This window comes from Chelonoidis abingdonii, chromosome 9, assembly GCF_003597395.2.
Source record: "Chelonoidis abingdonii isolate Lonesome George chromosome 9, CheloAbing_2.0, whole genome shotgun sequence".
Classification (NCBI taxonomy): Eukaryota; Metazoa; Chordata; order Testudines; family Testudinidae; genus Chelonoidis; species Chelonoidis abingdonii.
The window spans coordinates 57,524,686-57,545,843 of record NC_133777.1 but is presented as its reverse complement, the minus strand read 5'-3'; the positions used below and the strand labels follow the sequence as shown (position 1 = coordinate 57,545,843).

Here is a 21,158-nt window from a genome sequence, read left to right as displayed (position 1 = left end):
CAATGGTGAAGATTCACTCAGAATCTCCACCACCTCTCCGGGGAAGAGGGAGAAGATGAGAGAGAACTCTTCAAGAACCTTTCTCTCCCTCCCCCCTACATATTCTTCCTTCTTATTCACACACAGGCTTTTTTCCCCAGGGAAAACAATTCTTTGGCCCCCATGAAGAAGCAGATCAATACCTTTAGGCAGACAGAAACAGATAGACCTTTTACTTGAATGCTCTCGCTCGCTCTCTCTCACTTGCTCCACTTTCATGTGTCTCATTTAAAAAGAGTCTTTAAAGAGAAGCAAGGTAGCTGCTGTCAGTGATATAATTGCTATGCTGGTAAATAGGGTCTTAAAACACATTGGAGGATAACATTCGATTGCTGGTGCTGTCCTTTTAGCAGCAATGATCAATGAGTCACATGGAAGGCATAGTCGAGAAAGCTACAGATATCCAGCAGTGTTGAGAATCAGCTTATGTATTTCAGTCTGTCTCCTGTCCACGGTATTTCAACCACACAAAGACAACGTGCTTTAAGTTCCTGATCACTACTTAATTACCTCTAACACCTGATCTATGGACTCTGATCCACAGCCCAGTGAGCATTGCAAGTAATACATCCATATCACTGTACCTGAAGGAAAGCTTGTAGTAAAATTACAGTCTTGACATTAACAGCAGGTTGTGTGTTTAGTTATAGCAGATTTTTTTATGTGCCTGCTCTTATTTTTGGAAGAGTTCTAGTGGGAAGAGGCTGGATAATTCGGTTAATACACCAACCTTCTTATGTCTCCTTCAAAATGTGTACACCATAGGTGCAAAGAGAGAGAACGTACAGGATGCTGCTGTAAGTAATAGACATAAACCCAAATATTAAAGTAGAGAGCTAATAAAAAGAGATATTACCTCACACAGGCAACAGCAGGAGTTTACAAGAACTTTAAACATTTCTATGCCTCACTATACATCAGAGCATTTGAAAATCAGATCCTTATAACATCTCCATAAAGAGACAGGAAAACCAGAGAAATGATCTTTAGAAGAAAGAACTATTTGTATAACAACTGTATGATTTAAAAGTAATTATGGTCAATTATTCTGCCTTTGTGGCACACATTTTTTTAAGTGAGTATCTTTCAATACATCACAGTGTAAACTACCCTGCCTTGTACATTCATTGTTCCCTTATATATTCAGCATGTTTGGATCAATCTTAACATTCTTAGAAACTTTCTGGTATTCAAGATTAACTTGCTATGCCAGAGTAAATAAAACCATTAATATTACATTGCTAAATCTAAATGCTGATGAATGTATTTTAAGGGGATAATTATTTTTAAAGCAAAAGATAAAAGAAAATCTAAATAAAGCAAGTAAACCAATAATACAATACAATAAAAAAAGCATTTACTGCACTATTAGTTTCTGAACAAAATGATATTTCCATGTGTAAAATTCATGGTAAATTTTTTTAAACATGTGTCTTTATCTAGTAAGTGATCCAACGGGTTTTTCAGAGAAAAGCTTTCTGGAAAAATGGTCTATGAAATTTAAGAATCAATGAGCTAACCAATCAAGCTTAACCATTTATTTGCCAGTGATGAAATGAATTTAATCTATAGCGGATTGCAAATATGAGGCTATAGTCAGAAGTTGTATGCACTATTATAACCTAATCTCTGTGTTCCTCAGATGCCTGCAGCATAACCAAGAAATGTAACATAGGCCTGACCCAGAGCTTCTTAAAGTCAATGGGCTTTGGATTAGGTCTTATGGGCACAGGTATTTTGCTGCCCCAAGCATGGCAGGCAGGCTGCCTTCGGCGGCTTGCCTGCGGGAGGTCCGTGGTCCCGCAAATTCGGTGGCAGCCTGCAGGAAGTCCGCCGAAGCCACGGACCAGCGGACCCTCTGCAGGCATGCCGCCGAAGGCAGCCTGCCTGCCACTCTCACAGTGACCAGCAGAGTGCCCCCCCCCCCCGTGGCTTGCCGCCCCTGCTTATGGGCCAAAAGCTATTCACAACTCACTGCCAGTGCACTACACTCAGATCTGCAATATTCCTGGTATTACAGACCTGGACTTCCCATAGGAGGAGAGGATCCAGGAGCAGTTAATGCTTGGGAAGGAATGAGAAATTCTTGAGAATTTGGGGTGGGGGAGAGGAAAGGAAAATTCATGAAATGTGAAAAAATCATTTTAGGAGTTATTTCTACAGCAATATAAATCACAACTTTATTGATGGTAAATCACCCTAGCATATATTTCTATGGCAAAGGAAAACTATTAATACTGAAGTTAAAGTTGAGAGAGAGCAGCAGCAGCACATGACTCGAGAGTATCTCAAGGACACTGTCTCATCTCAAGGATAGAGCATCTGACACAATGTGTGGGGCTTTTTAGAATGACACCAGAAGATTCCATTGAGCATGCTAAGAAAATTGCTCATGCATCCTAGATCGGGGGGAAAATTCTTTCATGACAGACTAAATGTCAGTCAACCAGGGAAAACATTTAAAAGGGCCATAGCCTGATGTTGTTTACTGGGTTCTTTGCTTGCTCAAGCAGTTCATTTCTCATAACAGTGAGAGAGAGCATGATTTATACCCTACTGTATGGAAAGAGAGTCACAATGCTGGCATAAGCTATACTCTTTGGCTGACCTCAGCAACAGACCTGTCAGCCAAGGAAGACTACTACACGAGCAACACAAAACTTGAAGATGCTTTCAAAAGAAGGCTGTTAAGTGACTTGGCTCCTACCATGCAACCCAGCAAAGATTTAAAAATGTATATGTATTTTTAGAAACAAAACCCCAGTTAGAAGCTGGCACAATGGACCTCAGCTCTGTCACAGGATGGGAGAGAATAATTAGGAGTAGGAAACTCATTCCAATATAATAGGAACTGACCTGAATCTTTGGCCTAAATTTGAACCAAACAGGGTTTTTTTTTAGGTGTGAACAAATTAGTCTAATTTTAAAGATAGGTATATTCTATTAATTTTAATCCATCTTTGCACTTCCTGCTTCCGGTTAGAAAAGGAAACAGACATGCTGAAGTACTAAGAGAAAGGCTGTTCTCGCAAGATTTTCAGTGCAAAGTTTGCATGGTACAGATAAGCAACTGAACGGAAAATTTTAAGGGCCACCCATGATGGTTTGCCACAGCAAGCCAACCTTTCTGCTAAATATGTTGGCCACCCACAAAGCAAGGACCTATATCTCCAAGAGTTGTGACATTTCCAGGGAAATATTAAGTCAGGAACTGGGATTTGCAATTCCATAAGGTGGGCAAGGAATTGATGCAGGCAGGATCAGCTGCATTCCTGCATATCTCTTCCTAGTTTTGCAATACATGATGCTGTGTAAAGCACTCTCTCCTAGCAACAACTTTTACTCCACTCAGCCAAATCAAAGTGTCTGAAACATCCATAATTCACACATTGGATCCTCTGAGGTTTCAGAGGGCAGGGATATAAAGACTATAGATTCTGTTTCCCATTTTTGTATGTTCACTTTGCGGCTTGATCCCCTCCCCATGCCTAAACTCATAGGGGATGATTTAACAACCATTAAACTAATAAAATGTGTTGTATTTCCAACAGATACCTGATGAAACTAGCCTTTAAGAATGTGGTTAGATTTTCTGTGCTTCATACTGACTGCTGTAGGAAGTACAAAGCAAATGACATCCCATTTGTCTGAATAAAAGTTCTGCTTCTTTAACAAATCCAATTACTACAGTGATTGCAGAAAAATTTTTTTTGCCTGGACACAATATCGTCCCAGAGCTGTAAAGGATTCGGAAGAAGTTTACAAGCTAGTTCCCATCCATTTAAATGCACCAATAGATCAGCTAGGAATATACTTTTATGAATAGTTCTCATACAGACGAAAACACAGATGAAAGAGACATTTATTTTACATTTGAGGCTATTTTTTTTTACATGTCTATAATGTTCACCTATTTATTGTCAGTCCGACAGAATTTAAAAAATGCTAATTGCAAACAATACTAAATAGTATCATACGGGTTTGGATAAGAATTTCCTAAGCAGCCCAGGCTGGGTGAATTTCTTTGTAAAGATTTATGCATTTCCACATACATTTTATTTTCTGAAGTCAGTGGCCATAAGCAACATAGGGTATGTCTACGAGCAAAGAAAAACCCGCAGCTGGCACACGCTAGCTGATTCAGGCTCTTGGGGCTGAGGCTCACAGGGCTGTTTCATTGCTGTGTAGACACCTGGCCTCAAGATGGAGCCTGAGCTCAGGGATATTCCCACCCCACAGGGTCCTACAGCCTGGGCTCCCACCTAAGTCGGGAAGTCTACACAGAAATGAAGCAGCCCTACAATCCGAGGCCAGAGAGCCCGAGTGGGCGGCATGGACCAGCTGCGGGTGTCTAGTTGCTGTGTAGACATACCCTTAGGGCTCCATCCTGTTAGGAAACCCATTTGGGTGCACCCCTATGCCAGGTCAAGCTCCACTAACCTCACAGGTGCTCCATGCAAGTGCAGGAGTCTTGGGACAAGGGTGTAGGGATTAAATTACAACATATTAAAGACAACCAGGTTGAAGACCACAGAGATTTTTAGTGGGCGAGAAATTCTATCAAACTTCTAATAAATCTGAAAAATAAAACTCAGTACAAGTCAGGATTAAAATGCCAAGAACAACCTAATGTTTGTCACCCTCTGAGATATTCATTTTCTTTATGAAATATGCTCTTATATTTCACTACTTAAAGCTTAACTCCCTTAGGCTCAGAGCCTCGGCTAGTCCAATCAGCATAGCTCCACTGACACCTACAGAAATCAATAGGACTATTCCAGGAGCAGGGTACGTCTCAGTGTAAGGTGGCTCAATTTAGCCGTCCCATGCTAAAAGCAACTGCTATCATGGAAGAAGAGGCATGGTTTGAGTATTCAGCTGGAGAGATTTAACCCTTCTATAAGTTCAAATAAGTCCCTTCAAATGTGCACCTTGCAAACTGCACAGGGGACATTTAAAAGTTTGAATATTTTGAAATAGAAAGAAGGATGAATTTAATCAAATATGATGTAATTGTGTGCTGATGTCTGAACCAAGGAATGAGGTAATGTGGAGCATGCTAATGAAGGCTTAACATATGGGTATACAAAGTCCTTCAGAACTACTAAAGGAGAGACTCTCCAGTTGCACATGGAGAATTCCCAGGACAACATACCTTATTAAGCCCTGACACACTGGCCGTGGAGGAAATTTTCGCAGACAAGATGGAACACAGTGAATGGTCACGTTGGGAGCTATGACACAGGACTTGCAAAAATACAGCATTTCAAAAAAAATCTTGTTTAACCATAATTTTAAAAATAAGAGCTGAGCACTGCACTTTCTGCAGTGTTAAATTCAGATAGATGGTAGTCTGCTTCACTTTTTTGTGGTTTTCTCATGATTTTCTATCCAATGCCAAATAAACTTTACTTCTTTCTTAGTCACAGGAACCACTTGTACAGTCTGTTGGTGGGGACAACTGCTCCTGGACACCCAGTAGAGAAGGAATCTGTACTCTGAGCTCCAGAGAGACTGAGTCAGAAAGAAGGTAACATTTTGAGCATCCAGTTGTGGGTGAAGAGAGTTTCAATTTCCTCGCAAACAGTATCAAAAACGGTTCTGATACTGGGCTACTGTGAGCAATGAGCAAGTTGCAAGGTTACATTGCCACATTCCCCTACAAGATAAAAAAAAATCTTGATCCTAAAATATCACCTAGAAGACAGGAAAAGTGGTGCAATGCAGGTTAAGTGACATCATGTTGAGTCATTTGCTATCCCAACGACTAAAAACAAGCATGAAATAACCAGACAGAGACAATCAGCAATTCTTTAAGATTCACAAAGGAGGAAATTGTAACAGTTGGATTTTCATGATTTTCTTGAATGCTTCTTGAATATCCAAAGAGCATGTATTACAATGCAGGAAAGAACAAGCCATCAAGAAAAAGACCATCACAAGCTGATGCTTTTATGAGCACACCTTTAACAAATACACACACACACACACCCTCCCCTATAAATAGGACCTTAACAAATTCAAGGCCATGAAAAACACATCACAGACCATGAAATCTGGCCTCCCCCCATGAAATGTAGTCTTTTGTGTGCTTTTACCCTATACTACACAGATTTCATGGGGGAGACCAATGTTTCTCAAATTGAGGGTCCTGACCCAAAAAGTCACAAGGTTATTTTAGGGAGGTTGCGGTACTGCCACCCTTACTTCTGCACTGCCTTCAAAGCTGGGTGGCCAGAGAGCAGCAGCTGCTGGCTGAGCGCCCAGCTCTGAAAGCAGCTCCCCACCAGCAGCAGGGCAGAAGTAAGGGTATCAATACTATATTATGCCACCCTTCCTTCTGCGTTGCTGCCTTCAGAAGTGGGCGGCCAGAGAGTGGTGGTTGCTGACTGAGGACCCAGACCTGTAGTCTGCAGTGCAGAAGTAAGGATGGCAATACCATATCATGCCATCCTTACTTCTGCGCTGGTGCTGGCTCTTCCTTCAGAGCTGCGCTCCTGGCCAGCAGTCGCTACTCTCCAGCTGCCCAGCTCTGAAGGCAGCACAGCCGCCAGCAGCAATTTAGAAGTAAGGGTAGCAGTACCACAACACCCCCCCACACACACACAATAACCTTGTGACACGCCTTCCCACCGCAACTCCTTTTAGGTCAGGACTCCTACAATTACAACACAGAGAAATGTCAGATTTAAACTGCTGAAATCATGACATTTCAGATTTTTAAAATCCTATGGCTGTGAAATTGACCAAAATGGACCTTGAATTTGGTAGGGCCCTAACTATAAAGCAATACAAACATTCATAGAAGTAAATGCAACACTTTAAATCCGCACACTATATTACAGGCTACTTTTTAAAATGGCTGCTCACTTATTTTCCTTCTTTTTATTTCCTTATCTATCCAGCAAGGGAAAAATCCTAATCGAATAAATTTCCTAGAGAGAGAATATTTATGTAGCAAGATTGTGCAGCTGCAGCAGAAAAATGCACATGATTATCCATTGGTCTCTGGCAACTCACAGACAAAGGAACTACTCCATTGCTACCAGACATTGTGTATTTTAGTTATTATATGGCTTTCATAAATAGACATATAATTAGATTAAAAAAGCAGACTTCTCATTATTATAGTAAAGCATATGATCAATGGTACAGCTCCAATCCCCTTTTTATATTTGGTCTGCAGTATTAGCTGAAAAACTCAAGTTAACAGTACAGCAGTGTTAAGTATACGGCATGAGGATTACAGTTCTAAAACATTCCACATTGCACTGCTAATGCCAATTCATTTCCAGGTAAGAACACAGCATTGCTTTTATTTTGTTCACTAACAAGGATAATTGGCAGGTAACACTGCTGCTGCAGTAGATTTACTGTTTATATGGATCTCTGAAGACCACATGTGCATGCAGTGTAACAGAAATATTTTCCATATGAGCCACCACCCATTTCAAAGTCCCTACGCCTGGGTAAGGTGAGTCCATCTATCATTTTCTTTACTCAGTAACAATCAACAGGAAAGTTAAAACCTCAGTGACAACTAGAGGGCAATGATTAGCTTCTAGTCGCTCTGAACGTCCACCCTTTTAAATTCCTTGAGCCTCTGACGAAAACTTTTCCCCACTTTTTTAATTAGATCAAAGACTGCATTTCCCAACACATGATTTCATTAAAATAGACCTTGTTTCTGGAATCACAAATATTACCATTCCTTTTTTAAACCACTCTGAAAGCAAAATGCACTCTCTGTCTAGAACTACGAGCTAATAACCAGTGCCAACCCAGCAGCTTTTGACTCAGATGTGTTTTCAGTTCACCACTACTTTCTTTTTTCAGGGGAAGTAATTGGTCTGGGCTTTATAAGGCTATTGGAATCTTCTCACAAGAACAACAAAAGTCAGAGCTTTAAAGCAGAATCACCATCCTTCAGAAGATTTAGTTTTCACTTAGCTCTTATGCATACTGTTGACATACGTAAACAAAAAAAGCTTATTAAAGAATAGCATACCCATTTGTTCTTTTAAAATGCATAAATATGCATCACATTTTAGTTAGGGAGTGGGGAGAGAAGACTATCAAATGTATCAAGGACTGGGTATGTTTTTGCCAGTTACTTCATTAATAAGGATATTTCATATCTATATAATTATGTTTGCTGAATTCTTTCCTAAATGGAAAATGACCTATTTTAAATTTTCTGCTTCAATATGCAATAAGGGCTTGATGTAGAACTAGGCTGATCTGAGCAAAAACCTGAAAAAGTGCATTTAGCAAATGAAGGAGCAATTTCAAATGTGTAGGAATGACTGTTCCATTCCTTCACTTAGAATTCTCATATTAATAGGAATATTACAAAATCCCTCTTTAGGGATACCACATATATTCTAAAATAGGGATCGGTTTTCTATCTCTAATGTATTATTCTAATAATTCACACACACTGAATGCAGAGGCTAGTTATAAATATACTCCATACAAGACTTGCAGTGTTTTACATAAGGAAAACACCAAGTAAAAACTTTTTTCAATCATACATCTTTCCTGCAGAAAACTTGAACTTAACATTGTATATCATCAACACTACAGATTGTTGTAAACAGAATTATATTTTTCTACATATTAGCAGAGAAAAATCCACAAAACATGATATGTCCTCTGTGCGACAACTAAAAACAAGCTGGTTTTCAATAGGTAGTTTCATTTTAGCAGCTACAGAATTCTGCAAACAGCTATTTTCATACAGTAGCAGACAATGCAATTCTAAAATGTAACACTGCACATTAGTATTACACAACACAAAATCACTCACGATCCCTGTTGACAGACAGAAGAGGAAATTAAATTCTGACAAGAGATAATTTTTGACAAGACTTTATACTAGGCTTACCTCTCCCTCAGGTCTTGCTAACACTGCTGTTTGAAAGTAGAGCAATGTTAATATCAGGTAGCTGACAAACATTATTACCCAAAGTTAGAACTACCCTAAAGGAGAAATCCCTCTGCCAAGTACTAACAGCTAGCAGATGCACTTGTGTCAGTATCACAGCCCTGTAGTTATGCTGGGCACCACTCTCTCCCCTTCTGACTCACTGTACTACTAGGAGCTTTGCTCTCAACCACTGCACTGAAGACAACTGGTAAGCTGATCTCTTCATGTAATGACTTCTCCCTGCTGGGGGAGGGGGCTCGAGACAGCAATGAGCTGGGGGCTGCAGTTTGTATAAAGCAAAGAAGGGGAGGGACAGAAATGGTCAATGCCAAGTTATGCATCTGCTCTGATTCATAAAACAAGCTAAAAGGTAACCTTTAAAACACAAGGAAGCATCTCAATGCCTTCTTGACAGGTAGGCATGATTGGAGAACAGAGGCTAAAGCAGTGCAAAGATGCCTGTTGATGCTTAGACAGCAACGGCTGCTTTAAAGCCGCATGTCCCTTTATTAAAGAAGACTCTAGCAAAAAAATCAACTAAAACACTATTCAGAAAACTACATGTAACCTCTCAGTTTACAAGGAGCCTTACGTCAGCACAGCATTAGAGCACAAATGGTCCAATCCTGCAGGGGGATGCAGTCAGCACCCTCAACTCTCATGCCTAGTTACGAGGAATTGAGGGTGCTCATTACCTCTCAGAAGATGCTTCCTTCCATGCAGGAATGGACTCTATAGAAAGATTAACTGGGATCCTTTATGATAAATCTTGAGCACCACCACCAATATGCAGTCTCTATCTCTTGTTTTCATGTAGACAGCCGACCAAGGAAATTTTTATTTAAAGTGATACAAACCCCAACAATGATAAACTGCTTTGTTTCAAAAATAAGGGAAACATGGAGAAGCTTTTTGTTTGCTTTGTTTGGTGACCATGACATATTTTCAAGCTAATAGTAAAACAATATACAAACATGGAACATAGCTTTAGTATTCGATCTGCCAAATAGACTGCTATATGTCTCAGAAACTAGCAAAGATGCACAATGCAAGCCATAAAGGATGAAGTGGTTCCTTTTGTTTAACATTCCTGCAGTTCTCTGTAGGATGATCTTTTCTGCTGTCATCAAGAAGCTAATACAAAATATTTATAAAACATGAAAATAGTGTTCTGAAGTCATATTAACTAAATGCATCACACTTGACAGAACAGAACAATTTTGTAACATTTAACACTTTATGGGACCTCTACATCAGCCCTAAAATTCCTCTTCTTCCCTTTCTCATTTTACTTTCTTCTGATTAGTGATAAAATCTTGAGAGCTGGCAACACAAGTCATGTCAGATTTGGTGTTTTCTTTAAAGACTCAACTCCTGAAGTCAAGTGTTTACATGAGAATTTGAGCTTTAATTTAAAAATGTGTTTCGACCCCTCATGGTAGCAGATAAAAGTTCAAAAACATGTCCCGAGTGTAACCTAAGGTATCAAAATCCAGAAGGCAAAGAAAAACAACCCCAAATTTATTCTTTTTAAAAATCTCATGATTTTTATGCTGATTTTATGATTTATGGGGGCTTGACTCATGATTTTTGAATTCTTGGGGTTTAAATACTGTAACTTTGCATTTGATCCTGTATCTGTTATATACCTTGGTTTGCTTCATCCAGTATCTCAGTCTCTTTTTTTTTAATTAATGTATTTACAATATTTTGTTTGACATTTAACTCCACAACAATCCTTTCCTCTCTCTACCCTAAAAAGGAAAGGTCTGCATATCTGGCTTCCTTGCTTTAGTTTTCAGACTGGTGCCCAAATAACAGCCAAGTATATTTATGAAAAATGAAGCTTGAAGAATTGTCGATAAATAAATAAACTCAGACTGCTAAAAGATAACAGAATACTGATATTCTTCTTACTGGTAAAGGGCCAGATTGTGCTTAACTCTACTGAACAAAACTGCCACTGAACTCAATGGGAATTTTTATCAAATAAAGGCAGCAGAATTTTTGTAAGAACCTAACAGTCATACTGCGTCACATCAATGGTCCATCTATCTCACTATCCGGTCTTCTGACAGTGGCCAATGCCAGGTGCTTCAGAAGGAATGAATAGAACAGGCAATCATCTAGTGATCCATCACCTGTCATCCACTCCCAGATTCTGGCAATCAGAGGCTAAGGACACTCAGAGCATGGGGTTGCATCCCTGATCATTCTGGCTAATAGCCATGGATGGACCTATCCTCTGTGAGCTTATCTACTTCTTTTTTGAACCCAGTTATAGTTTTGGCCTTCACAACATCCCCTGACAAAGTGTTCCACAGGTTGTCTGTGTGTTCTGTGAAAAAGTACTTCCTTTGGTTTGTTTCAAACCTACTGCCTATTTATTTCATTGAGTGACCCCTAGTTATTATGCTATGTGAAAGAGTAAATAACATTTCCTTATTCACTTTCTCCAAACCAGTCAAGATTTTATAGACTTCTATCATGTCCCCTCTTAGGCAACATTCTTCCAAGCTGAAAAGTCTCAGTCTATTTAATCTCTCCTCATATGGAAGCTGTTCCATACCCCTCAGTCATTTTTTGTTGCCTTCTCTGTAACTTTTCCAAATCTAATATATCTTTTTTAAGATGAGGTGACCAGATCTGCACACAGTATTTAAGATGCGGGCATACCAAGGATTTGTATAGAGGCATTATGATATTTTCTGTCTTATTATCTATCCCTTTCCTAATGTTTCCGAACATTCTGATAGGCTTTCTGACTGCCTTTGTGCATTGAGCAGATGTTTTCAGAGAACTATCCACAGTGACTCTAAGATCTTTCTTGAGTGATAACAGCTAATTTAGACCCCATCATTTTGTATGTATAGTTGTGATTATGTTTTCTCATGTGAATTATTTTGCTTTCATCAACGTTGAATTTAATCTGCCATTTTGTTGTCCCATCACCCAGTTTTGTTAGATCCCTTTGTAACTCCTTGCAATCTGCTTTGAACTTAACTATCTTTAGTAATTCTGCAAATTTTGCCACCTCACTGTTTACTCTCTTTTTACCAGATCGTTTATGAATATGTTGATAGCACTGGTCCTAATACAGATCCCTGGGGAGACACCTCTATTTACCTTGCTCCATTATGAAAACTGACCATTTGTTCCTATCCTTTGTTTCCTATCTTTTAACCAGTTACTTATCCATGAAAAGACCTTTCCCTCTTATCCCACGACTCATACTTTCCTTAACAACCTTTGGTGTCAAAGGCTTTCTGAAAATCTAAGTACACTATATCCACAGAATCACCCTTGTCCACATTGTTGACCCACTCAAAGAAATCTAACAGATTGGTGAGGCATGATTTCCCTTTACAAAAGCTATGTTGACTCTGCCACAACAAATCACATGCATCTATGTGTCTGATAATTCTGTTCTTTTCTACAGTTTCAACCAATTTGGCTGGTACTGAAGTTAGGCTTAGCGGTCTCTAATCGCCGGGATCTCTTCTGGAGCCTTTTTAAAAAACTGGCAATGCTATCCTCCAGTCATCTGGTACAGAAGGTGATTTAAATGATAGGTTACATACCACAATTAGTAGCTGTGTAATTTCATACTTGGCCAAAAGTTATTTACATATAGTCAGTTCACTGACCTAGTTCCCAAACCATTATTAACAACCGGGAATTAATTGTCTAATTTTTAGTGGTCAGTTCAGCTATCACATGTGCAATTGATGACAGAATCTGAATCTAAGGCCTTGAGGGGATGCCATGCTCTGGAAGTAGAAGGGTTTCTGTGCAGTGTAAGGCAAGTACTATGAGTAGAACTGGCCAGAGAATGACAATTCTGTTTTGGGACAACTTTTGAGGTTTTGACTTTTTTTTTCATTCTGATATAGAATGGATATAAAACTTTTCAAATTATCTTGAGAAATGTGTTGAAATGTCGATTTTCAGATCTAAAAGGTCAGTTTTTCAATTTGGGATTCTTGTGGACCTCAGAAATCTTCCCAGCTGTAAAACATTTCAGCTTTGATGAAGCAGCATATCTCAACAAAAATATATTTGATCGAAAATGCTACAACCAGTTCTAAAAACCAAAGTTCTTGCGTGGAGCAACTCCCAGCATATCCTGTCTTCCTATTAATAGAACTTTCATTTTCTCTGTTGCAGAGAATGTAGCCCAGCAGATGATTTTAACAGCTGTAACAAAATTTTAAGGATGAAATTGAAAATACTCAAAGTGTGAGTTCTCATTTTGGTAAGAAAAATCTAGAATTGCCTAATTTTTGTGAAAAATTTGCTAATTATCCACTCAACAGTGGTGGAAGTTCATTTGAAAATGAGCAAATTTTCAAGCTTAAGTGATTTTGCAGTAAAAAATGTTACAAATTCCCATTTTCATGCATCTTTTACAAATATCCCATTTAAAGAAATACAAAGGAAATAATGAAAATGTCCACAATTTCACACAGCCCTATCTGTGGGTAAATCAGATATTTGGGCAGCATCTGTAGGCAGCCTGGAGTACTAGGTAATTCTATCCAAACCCACAGATAAATGCTAAAATAATTTTTAAAAGCCTTGTATTTAAAAACATATTTGTTATTTTATTTAATAGTATTTGTAGGATTTAAAAAAATACTTAGCCCCTTACAGTCAACAGGAGAGTCTACTGATTTTTATGGGGCTTGGATAAGTTGCAAATGCTTTTCTTTCTCAAATAAATCAGGGTCAGATTATTAAACATTGTACATCCACAAACCAACTAGTAGTGTAAATAGTATCCAAGTGGACTGCCAAGCAGGGGATCTGGGTTTGGGTACCTAATCATCTAGGCCAAGCAGAGCTGGGAATAACAGGGAAGCAACATACTCAGCTCCAGTGGATGAAGGATTTACTTGAGTTTCTTATATATTCCCTTCCAGAAAGTAGCATTAACCAATTTCAGAGATATCTGCATCCAACCTCTTCAGCTGGCAGCAGACCTGTTAGAGTCTCGGAGAACATCTAGGGAGCCTAGAGGATTCCTACAATAAAGAACATTAATCCTCAGCTAAAAGCCTCTACTGTAGAGTATAAAAGTATAGGAGAAAAAAATCTGTCTACTCAAATCAAGTGGAAATGAAATTCTTCAGCAGTTCAAATATGTTGGTTCAGATCGTCCCCTGGAAATTCATGCACAGTTACCTCTCTAGCAATTGAGGAGAGGAGAAGATGATGACCCTGCAAAATGCCTCTCCATGAGTATTCTGGGCATGAGTCTCTGCAAATTCTGGATGTGAGGTCAGAGGTGGGTGCAGCTCTCTGCAGAACTATACAAGTTTCTGGAAATTTAGGTTGGAGGTAATATAGTTTGGCCTTCTATTACCTTCCTCTGGGTCCTCTCCATAGCTGGAAGTGAGCTGAAAAAGGGGTACCAGACAATAGCAGAGTTGCTGCAGCAAGAGGTAGCAGCCTAGCCCATCACTTCTGAAAACTGGACCATGTAATTCTTTGGGAGGAATAATGATGCTTATGGTAAAAATCATTTCAGCACTGTCTAAATCTCTTAATCTCATGGACACAGAACATTTAATCAGAACCTACATGGGGGAAGGGATGGTTTAAGTCACCATTTTATGGTCTCTAAGCTAAATAATCACAGGCTTACAAAATGCACCACCAAACTTACATCTCAGTAAAGATCTGTCCTCACAAGTACTTGTATGTGTGTTAATTGCCCATGGCAATGTGTCTGAACTACAAATGTCATGTCAAATGAGACTTAGAATACATTTCCACCAAAATGCTGTCAGAGAGCCCACTTGTCCTTCACTGTTTTCATAAAGACCTAAACATACCATAGGAGGAAATGCTACTGAGCAAATGTTCACACAATTATTTCTAATAGAATTTTTACACAAGAGTTCTTCTTCTGAGCCTTACAACTGCAGGGGATTGGTTACTCGAAATAAAAACTTCATATGGAACAAATATTGGTGTTTAAATGTTATAATGTGCCAGTTGGTCCATAGGTTATTACAAATTGAGACCTCAATTCTGCAAGCTGTTGTATGCGGATTTACCTTTGTTCCTGCATGGAGCCCACTGAAGTTAACAGGGTTTTGCGTGGTCAGAGAGTGTCTGCACAGAACAACTTTCATTATTATGATAAATTAATACTGTCTGCACAGAAGCATATTTCCTTTTCTAGATGTGCGGTGGGTAAAATGGTGATGACCACAAAAATTAATAACAGTTTTTTTGCTGTTGTCACTGCAAAGTGATACAGCACTTAACCCAGTCACATTTTTTTTTCAGTGTCTAACAATATACTTATCAGGGATGGAGTTTTTTATAAATGGGCAGAGTGAATTGTATTCCATATCCATCTAATTACATTTTTAGTAAAGCCATCTTATCTAAATTGAAGTTGGTAGGCAGAATTTCTTCCAATCCAGATGCTGACATTTTGTGCATAATTTTAGTATCCATTTAAGCAAGGATACTCACCTACAGAAACTCCCGTACATTTCTCTCCTCCCATCCTACTTTTTTTTTTTTTAAATGATTGAGATAGACACAGATAACATGGTGACTGGGAGAAAACTCAAGAAACTGACTTCATTAAGAGTGTCTGCTAAAGAGGAGGAAAGCAAGTCCTTACATTCTTGATAAAAATCAGTAGAGAAGCCATTATGCTAGGGCATCTCGTTTGCTTTGTGGCTCTGAGTATTCACTACTTTTTCAAGGTTAGTTTTGCTTTTACATTCCATTTTAGGAAGCTCAATCTTATTTTTAGAAATCAGTAATTTTGAAATGGAGTGTAAAGACTATTGTAGAAAAGATCAAATTCTGCAGCGACAGGCTTTGTAGAGCCCTTTCACTTACCTCCATTACCTTGTATAAGGGCATTCCTAACAACATATTACTTCATCATATTTTTTATATTTTATCCACCTCAGCTGATTATGCTGCTATGCATTTTAGAGTCTCACCCTCCGAGAACTCGACAGGATCACTGAAAACTTTCCTTAAGTATCTGACCTTACCAAAAAGAATCCTGTGGTACAATGATCCCACACACATGCACTGAACTACACTAATGATACTGAAAGTTGAAACATTTCAAACAGTTGTTCTAGAAAATTGTGGCTTATTTTAACACTGTTAATATATTAAAGGTGTTATCATTTGACCAAACCCTGTACTGTTAGATGGCATCACTGTACTTTATTAGTGCACAGTACTAAGATAATGAGAAAATTATAAAAAAAACAAAAACAAACAAACACTAAAGGTCAAATTAATGTTGAAGGCCACAGTCTTGCAAAGATGTATGCACATACTTGACTTTACATACGTGACCAGTTCTACTGATTTAACTAGGAGAACTCACATGCATAAAGTGTTTGTGGGATATGGGCCTTAGTTACTCCAATGTAAATCCAAAGTAACCCCAAACCTATGCTTCTGTAGCTGAGGTCAGAATTTGTCCACAAAACTCAGTAATCACTGGATCAGAAACTACATAAAATAATCTGGTCTAGCAGAGAAAGATATACCAGGAATTTAGAACTACTAAGCCACCTCACATTTCAAGGTCTGCAGCAGTCGATGGAGAATCCAAAGTACTTTGCTGCGGGAGGTAAATAAAAAATGTCTACTTCACTCCTAGAGTTCCTCCAGACCAGCACAAACTCCTCTTCTAATTTGCTTAGAACCACAGAAATTTAGCACCACAATTATTTTAATTATTTTTTCAGAGATATTATCTAGAGTAAGATTCTCACACCTTCTTCCCACTTTAATGAGAAAGGCATCAGATTACATTTCCTTTCAATGTAATTTCTAACTTTTGCTCTCTGAAATTAACAAACAACAAAGCAAATATTTGCATAATTACATTCCCCTTAAAAATAGTAAGCTTCATCTTTGAACAAATTGAATGCCAGCCCCAGGGAATTTCTAAATCTCAGTTAGTTTATGGAGTACACTTCCTGGCTGTCCCCTGGGAGAAATAAACCACAGGGCCAAGTTCTCCAAACTTATTACAGGGTCACAGTTTCCCTCCAGATCTCTAAGCTTTTCCATAATATCAACTGAAATCATAAACAATATGCTCAGGTGAAATCATACTTCATTGCTTCTTTCTATTAGGGGCATATTTGCTTAGAATGAAGACCACCTTTCTAACATGAAAGTAACAGTAAACCCCAGAAGCTTAATTAATCCCATCCATGACAGTCTAGCATTAAAAAAACCCTAACAAGCTTTTCTGCTACTGAAAGTTATTTCATTGGTGTTGACATATTTTAAGTATATATTTGTACTTCCCACCCTCTCCTACAGCTTAAATTTATTATCTTAATTTTTCAGTATCAAATAAAGTGACTCTTGTGTGGAGAAGAAACCGAGACAACCAAATAATAGTTTCTGTTTTTGAAGGAATGACTGATAAGTGCACAATGAATATCCCTGTAATGTTTCAGTGCATTCAAAAAACATACAACAAGAGTGGAAAAAGAATTACTGTTATTAACATATCATTACCATGAACGGATTCATTGTCCATTTGAAGTCTAGTCTATTTGGGTGGGGGACCTCAAAAACTGAGTTCACAGTATTTTCAGACAGTACACCCACCCCGGAACCTCCACCCCCGCTCTGCCCTCTATTTTTTTTCTGGTGTTACAATCATATCTTCCTACCACGTAAATTAAAAAATAAGGTTCTCTTCCTTGTTGCTATGTAAAATATACAAAAAAAAAAAAGGAGGAACTTACAGACTTACTAGAAGCAGTGAAAATGATAAGATGCTGTTGAATGTACAAAGTAAACAAATGGAAAACATTACAATTTTCAATTGCTAATACATCTCTCTTACAAGGCTCTCTGTGTTACTTGTAAGAACAATAGGTACAAAAATTTCAGAGAATGAAGATTCTCCTGTTTCATTGTTAGTTTTATGTAGCTAGATGACAGCTCTGTTCAGTCACTTGTTGGGAGGTGAATTTTTGAGAATTCTGATTTCACTTGTTCTGGAAATGATTAGATAGTGGGTTTTATTATTCATAAATTTTAAGCATAGGTGTAGTTTGACTTCTATATGGGGGGGAAAGAGAGGGGCTCCAGTCAGGCCAACGGGGCAATGCATGGAGGAGGAGCAAATTCTGTGCCTGCTCACAGCGGCTCCATTTCAGATTTTTTGCCGGGGGGGGCTGGGGGGAGGGAAGCAATTTCCCAACACCAGGGTGAGGTTTCTGAGATGAGTTCTCTCTCTGCTTGGCTTGCTCTCAAAGAGCAGGTGGGGTCGATTTCCCAGGGGAGCTGCCGGNAATTAGGGGGCGGGGGGGGGGGCCGGTGGACTTTAACTGTGATTCCAGGGACTACATAGGCACTGAAAACTCTAGGTTTTTTGCAGATAATAACTTAAAAATTATGTGATAGGAGCACTGTATCTAATTCCTGTATCAAGAAAGAAAATTAAATAAATATTAGACCCACTCAGCTCTAGTACTAACATGTTCTGATCTTGTGGCAAGTCACTTAAGGGACACTGGTTAGATTTAAAATTGTAATGTACAGTAACTCCTCACTTCACATTGTCCCGGTTAAGATTGTTCAGTTTCTGATCTATTAGAGAACATGCTCATTTAAAGTTGTGCAATGCTCCCTGTAGCGGGATAGTTACCCCGCTCCTGCCCTGAAGGGCTTAAAACAGCCCTGGGAGAGGGCTGCGGCAGGGGAAAAGCTGGGCTGACTGGGGAAGCAGCCACTGCTGGGCCACACCCCAATTAGGCCACAGCTGGTCTGTACAAAAAGGGTGTGAGCCAGAGGCCCAAAAGGCTCTCTCTAGCTGTAGAGAGAGATATGGGCCTGGCTGCAGGGACCCGAACAGAATACCTGAGTGGAGCATGGCGGGGGAAAGGCAGAGGAGCTGGGGAGGCTCCAGCCTGGAAAGCCCCAGGGTGTGGCCTAGCATAAGGCCAACATGTACTGGGAGTTGCAGAGGGCAACCCCGGGGTAGGCAAAGGCAGCAAGTCCAAACCTACCTTTGCCTATGATGAGTGGCTTTTACACTGCAGTCTGCCCCAGGGAGCGGGAGGCTAGATGAAGGCTGGCAGTAGACCAGACTGAGGCAAGGTGGGGCTAGCGGTGGGGGTTTCCTGGAGACAGGACACCCTGAGACTGAGGGGTGTACGGCCAGAGGGATGCACCCCCGATAACGGGGGCACTAGGTCTGGGAGGGACACGGGGGCCAAGCGGCAGTGGGACACCAGCAGAGGGCGCTTCAATACTGTTCCTGCTAATTCCTGGAGACAACCAGCAGGAGGTGCTGCCAGGTGAGTCTGCACTCACTACACTCCTTTATAAGTTGTTTGGCCGCCTGCTTTGTCCCCTGCTTGCAGGATTCTCTGGAAAAGCAGCCCATTCTCATGGGGACTTGGAACCAGGGTGGGCTGGCACGCTCTCTATCAGCTCCTCTAAGTTCCCTGTAAGTAGATGTGTGGCTGGGCAGGCACCCAGCAGGCTATCAATTGCTGTGCTGCTCCTGCCCTCTGCCTTGGAGCTGCTCTCTGTAACAAACCCCATTGCCTACTCTGTCCCCATATCTACTCTAGCGATACCATCAGAGGACCCAAATGCATGAGCCACACCATCAGGGGCTCATTCACCTGCCTGCATCTGTAATTTTCATTCCATGTATCTGAAGAAGTGGGTTTTTTACCCACGAAAGCTTATGCCCAAATAAATCTTAGTCTTTAAGGTGCCACTGGACTCCTCATTATTCCCTGGGAAATAACCCACCCTCTTTTACCCTCTGACTCCACCACCTCAACCAAGCTTCACAGTCATCATTGCTGTGCACACTATTAAATTGTTTGCTTAAAACTGTTTAAAACTTATACTGTATAATGTCTTTTGTCTTGTGAAAAAAATTTCCCTGGAACCCAACCCCCCCCCCCCCATTTACATTAATTCTTATGGGGAAATTGGATTCACTTAAAATTGTTTTGCTTAAAGCAGCTTTTTTCAGGAACATAACTGCACCATTAAGTGAGGAGTTACTGTATATTTTTACTCCGAGACTCTTACTAGAGTCAGAAGGGACCATCTAGTCTGACTTCCTACACAGTGTAGGCTACAGAACCTCACCCTCTCACTCCTGTAATAGATCTCTAATCTCTGGCTGAGTTATTGAAGTCCTCAAATCATGGTTTAAACACTTCAAGTTACAGAGGATTCACCATTTACACTAGTATAAACTTGCAAGTGACCTGTGCCCCATGCTGCAGAGGAAGGTTTAAAAACAAAACAAAAAAAACCCAGGGTCTCAGCCAATCTGACCTGAGAAAATTTCTTCCTAACGCCAAACATGGTGATCAGTGAGACCGTAAGCATGTGGGCAAGCCCCACCAGGCAAATACCTGGGACAGAATTCTCTGTAGTAAATCAGAGCTCTCCCCATCTAGGGTCCTGGGTCCAGCCATTGGGGATTTTTGCTACAGGCAGTTGCTGATGGGCCACACACCATTTTAGGCAGTCCTGTCATACCATCCCCTCCATAAACTTACCAAGCTCAGTCTTGAAGCAAGGTTTTTTGTTGTTTTTTTTCGCCCTGACTGCCCTCCTTGGGAGGATGCTCCAGAACTTCGCTCCTCTGATGGTTAGAAACCTTCACCTAATTTCAAGCTTAAACTTGTTGATGGCCAGTTTACATCCATTTGTACATCTTATGTCCACACTGGTGCTTAACTTAAATAACGCCTCTCTCTCTGGTATTTATAGAGAGCAATCATATCTCCCCTCAGCCTTCTTTTGGTTAGGCTAAACAAGCCAGTCTTTGAGTCTCCTTTAATAAGGTAGGTTTTCCATTCCTCAGACCATCCTAGTAGCCCTTCTCTGCACCTGTTCCAGTTTGAATTCATCTTTCTTAAACATGGGAGACCAGAATTGCACACAGTACTCCAGATGAGGTCACACCAGTGCCTTCTGTAATGGTACAAACACTTCCCTGTATCTACTGGAAATACCTTGCGTGATGCACCTCAGGATAGCATTAGACTTTTGCATGGCCGCATCACATTGATGGCTCATAGTCATCCTATGATCAACCAATATTCGCAGGTCTTTTTCCTCCCCTGTCACGTACAACTGATAAGTCCCCAGCTCATAGCAAAAATTCTTATTGTTCATCCTTAAATGCATG

At 39.9% G+C, this 21,158-nt stretch overlaps 1 protein-coding gene across 2 annotated transcripts in view; it reads right to left on the bottom strand.

Moving 5' to 3' along the window:
- The window catches only part of THSD4 (thrombospondin type 1 domain containing 4), a 610,875-nt gene that overhangs the window by 273,766 nt on the left and 315,951 nt on the right, over positions 1-21,158 (bottom strand). The window contains exon 1 of one of the 2 annotated variants that reach the window (XM_032791936.2): positions 8,927-9,141. The exons of the other annotated variant lie outside the window; for it this stretch is intronic. Coding sequence (XP_032647827.1) covers positions 8,927-8,998 — 72 coding nt within the window. The 5' untranslated portion in view covers positions 8,999-9,141. Of the gene's footprint in view, positions 1-8,926; positions 9,142-21,158 lie in introns of those variants that run through there. 2 annotated transcript variants of the gene reach the window in all.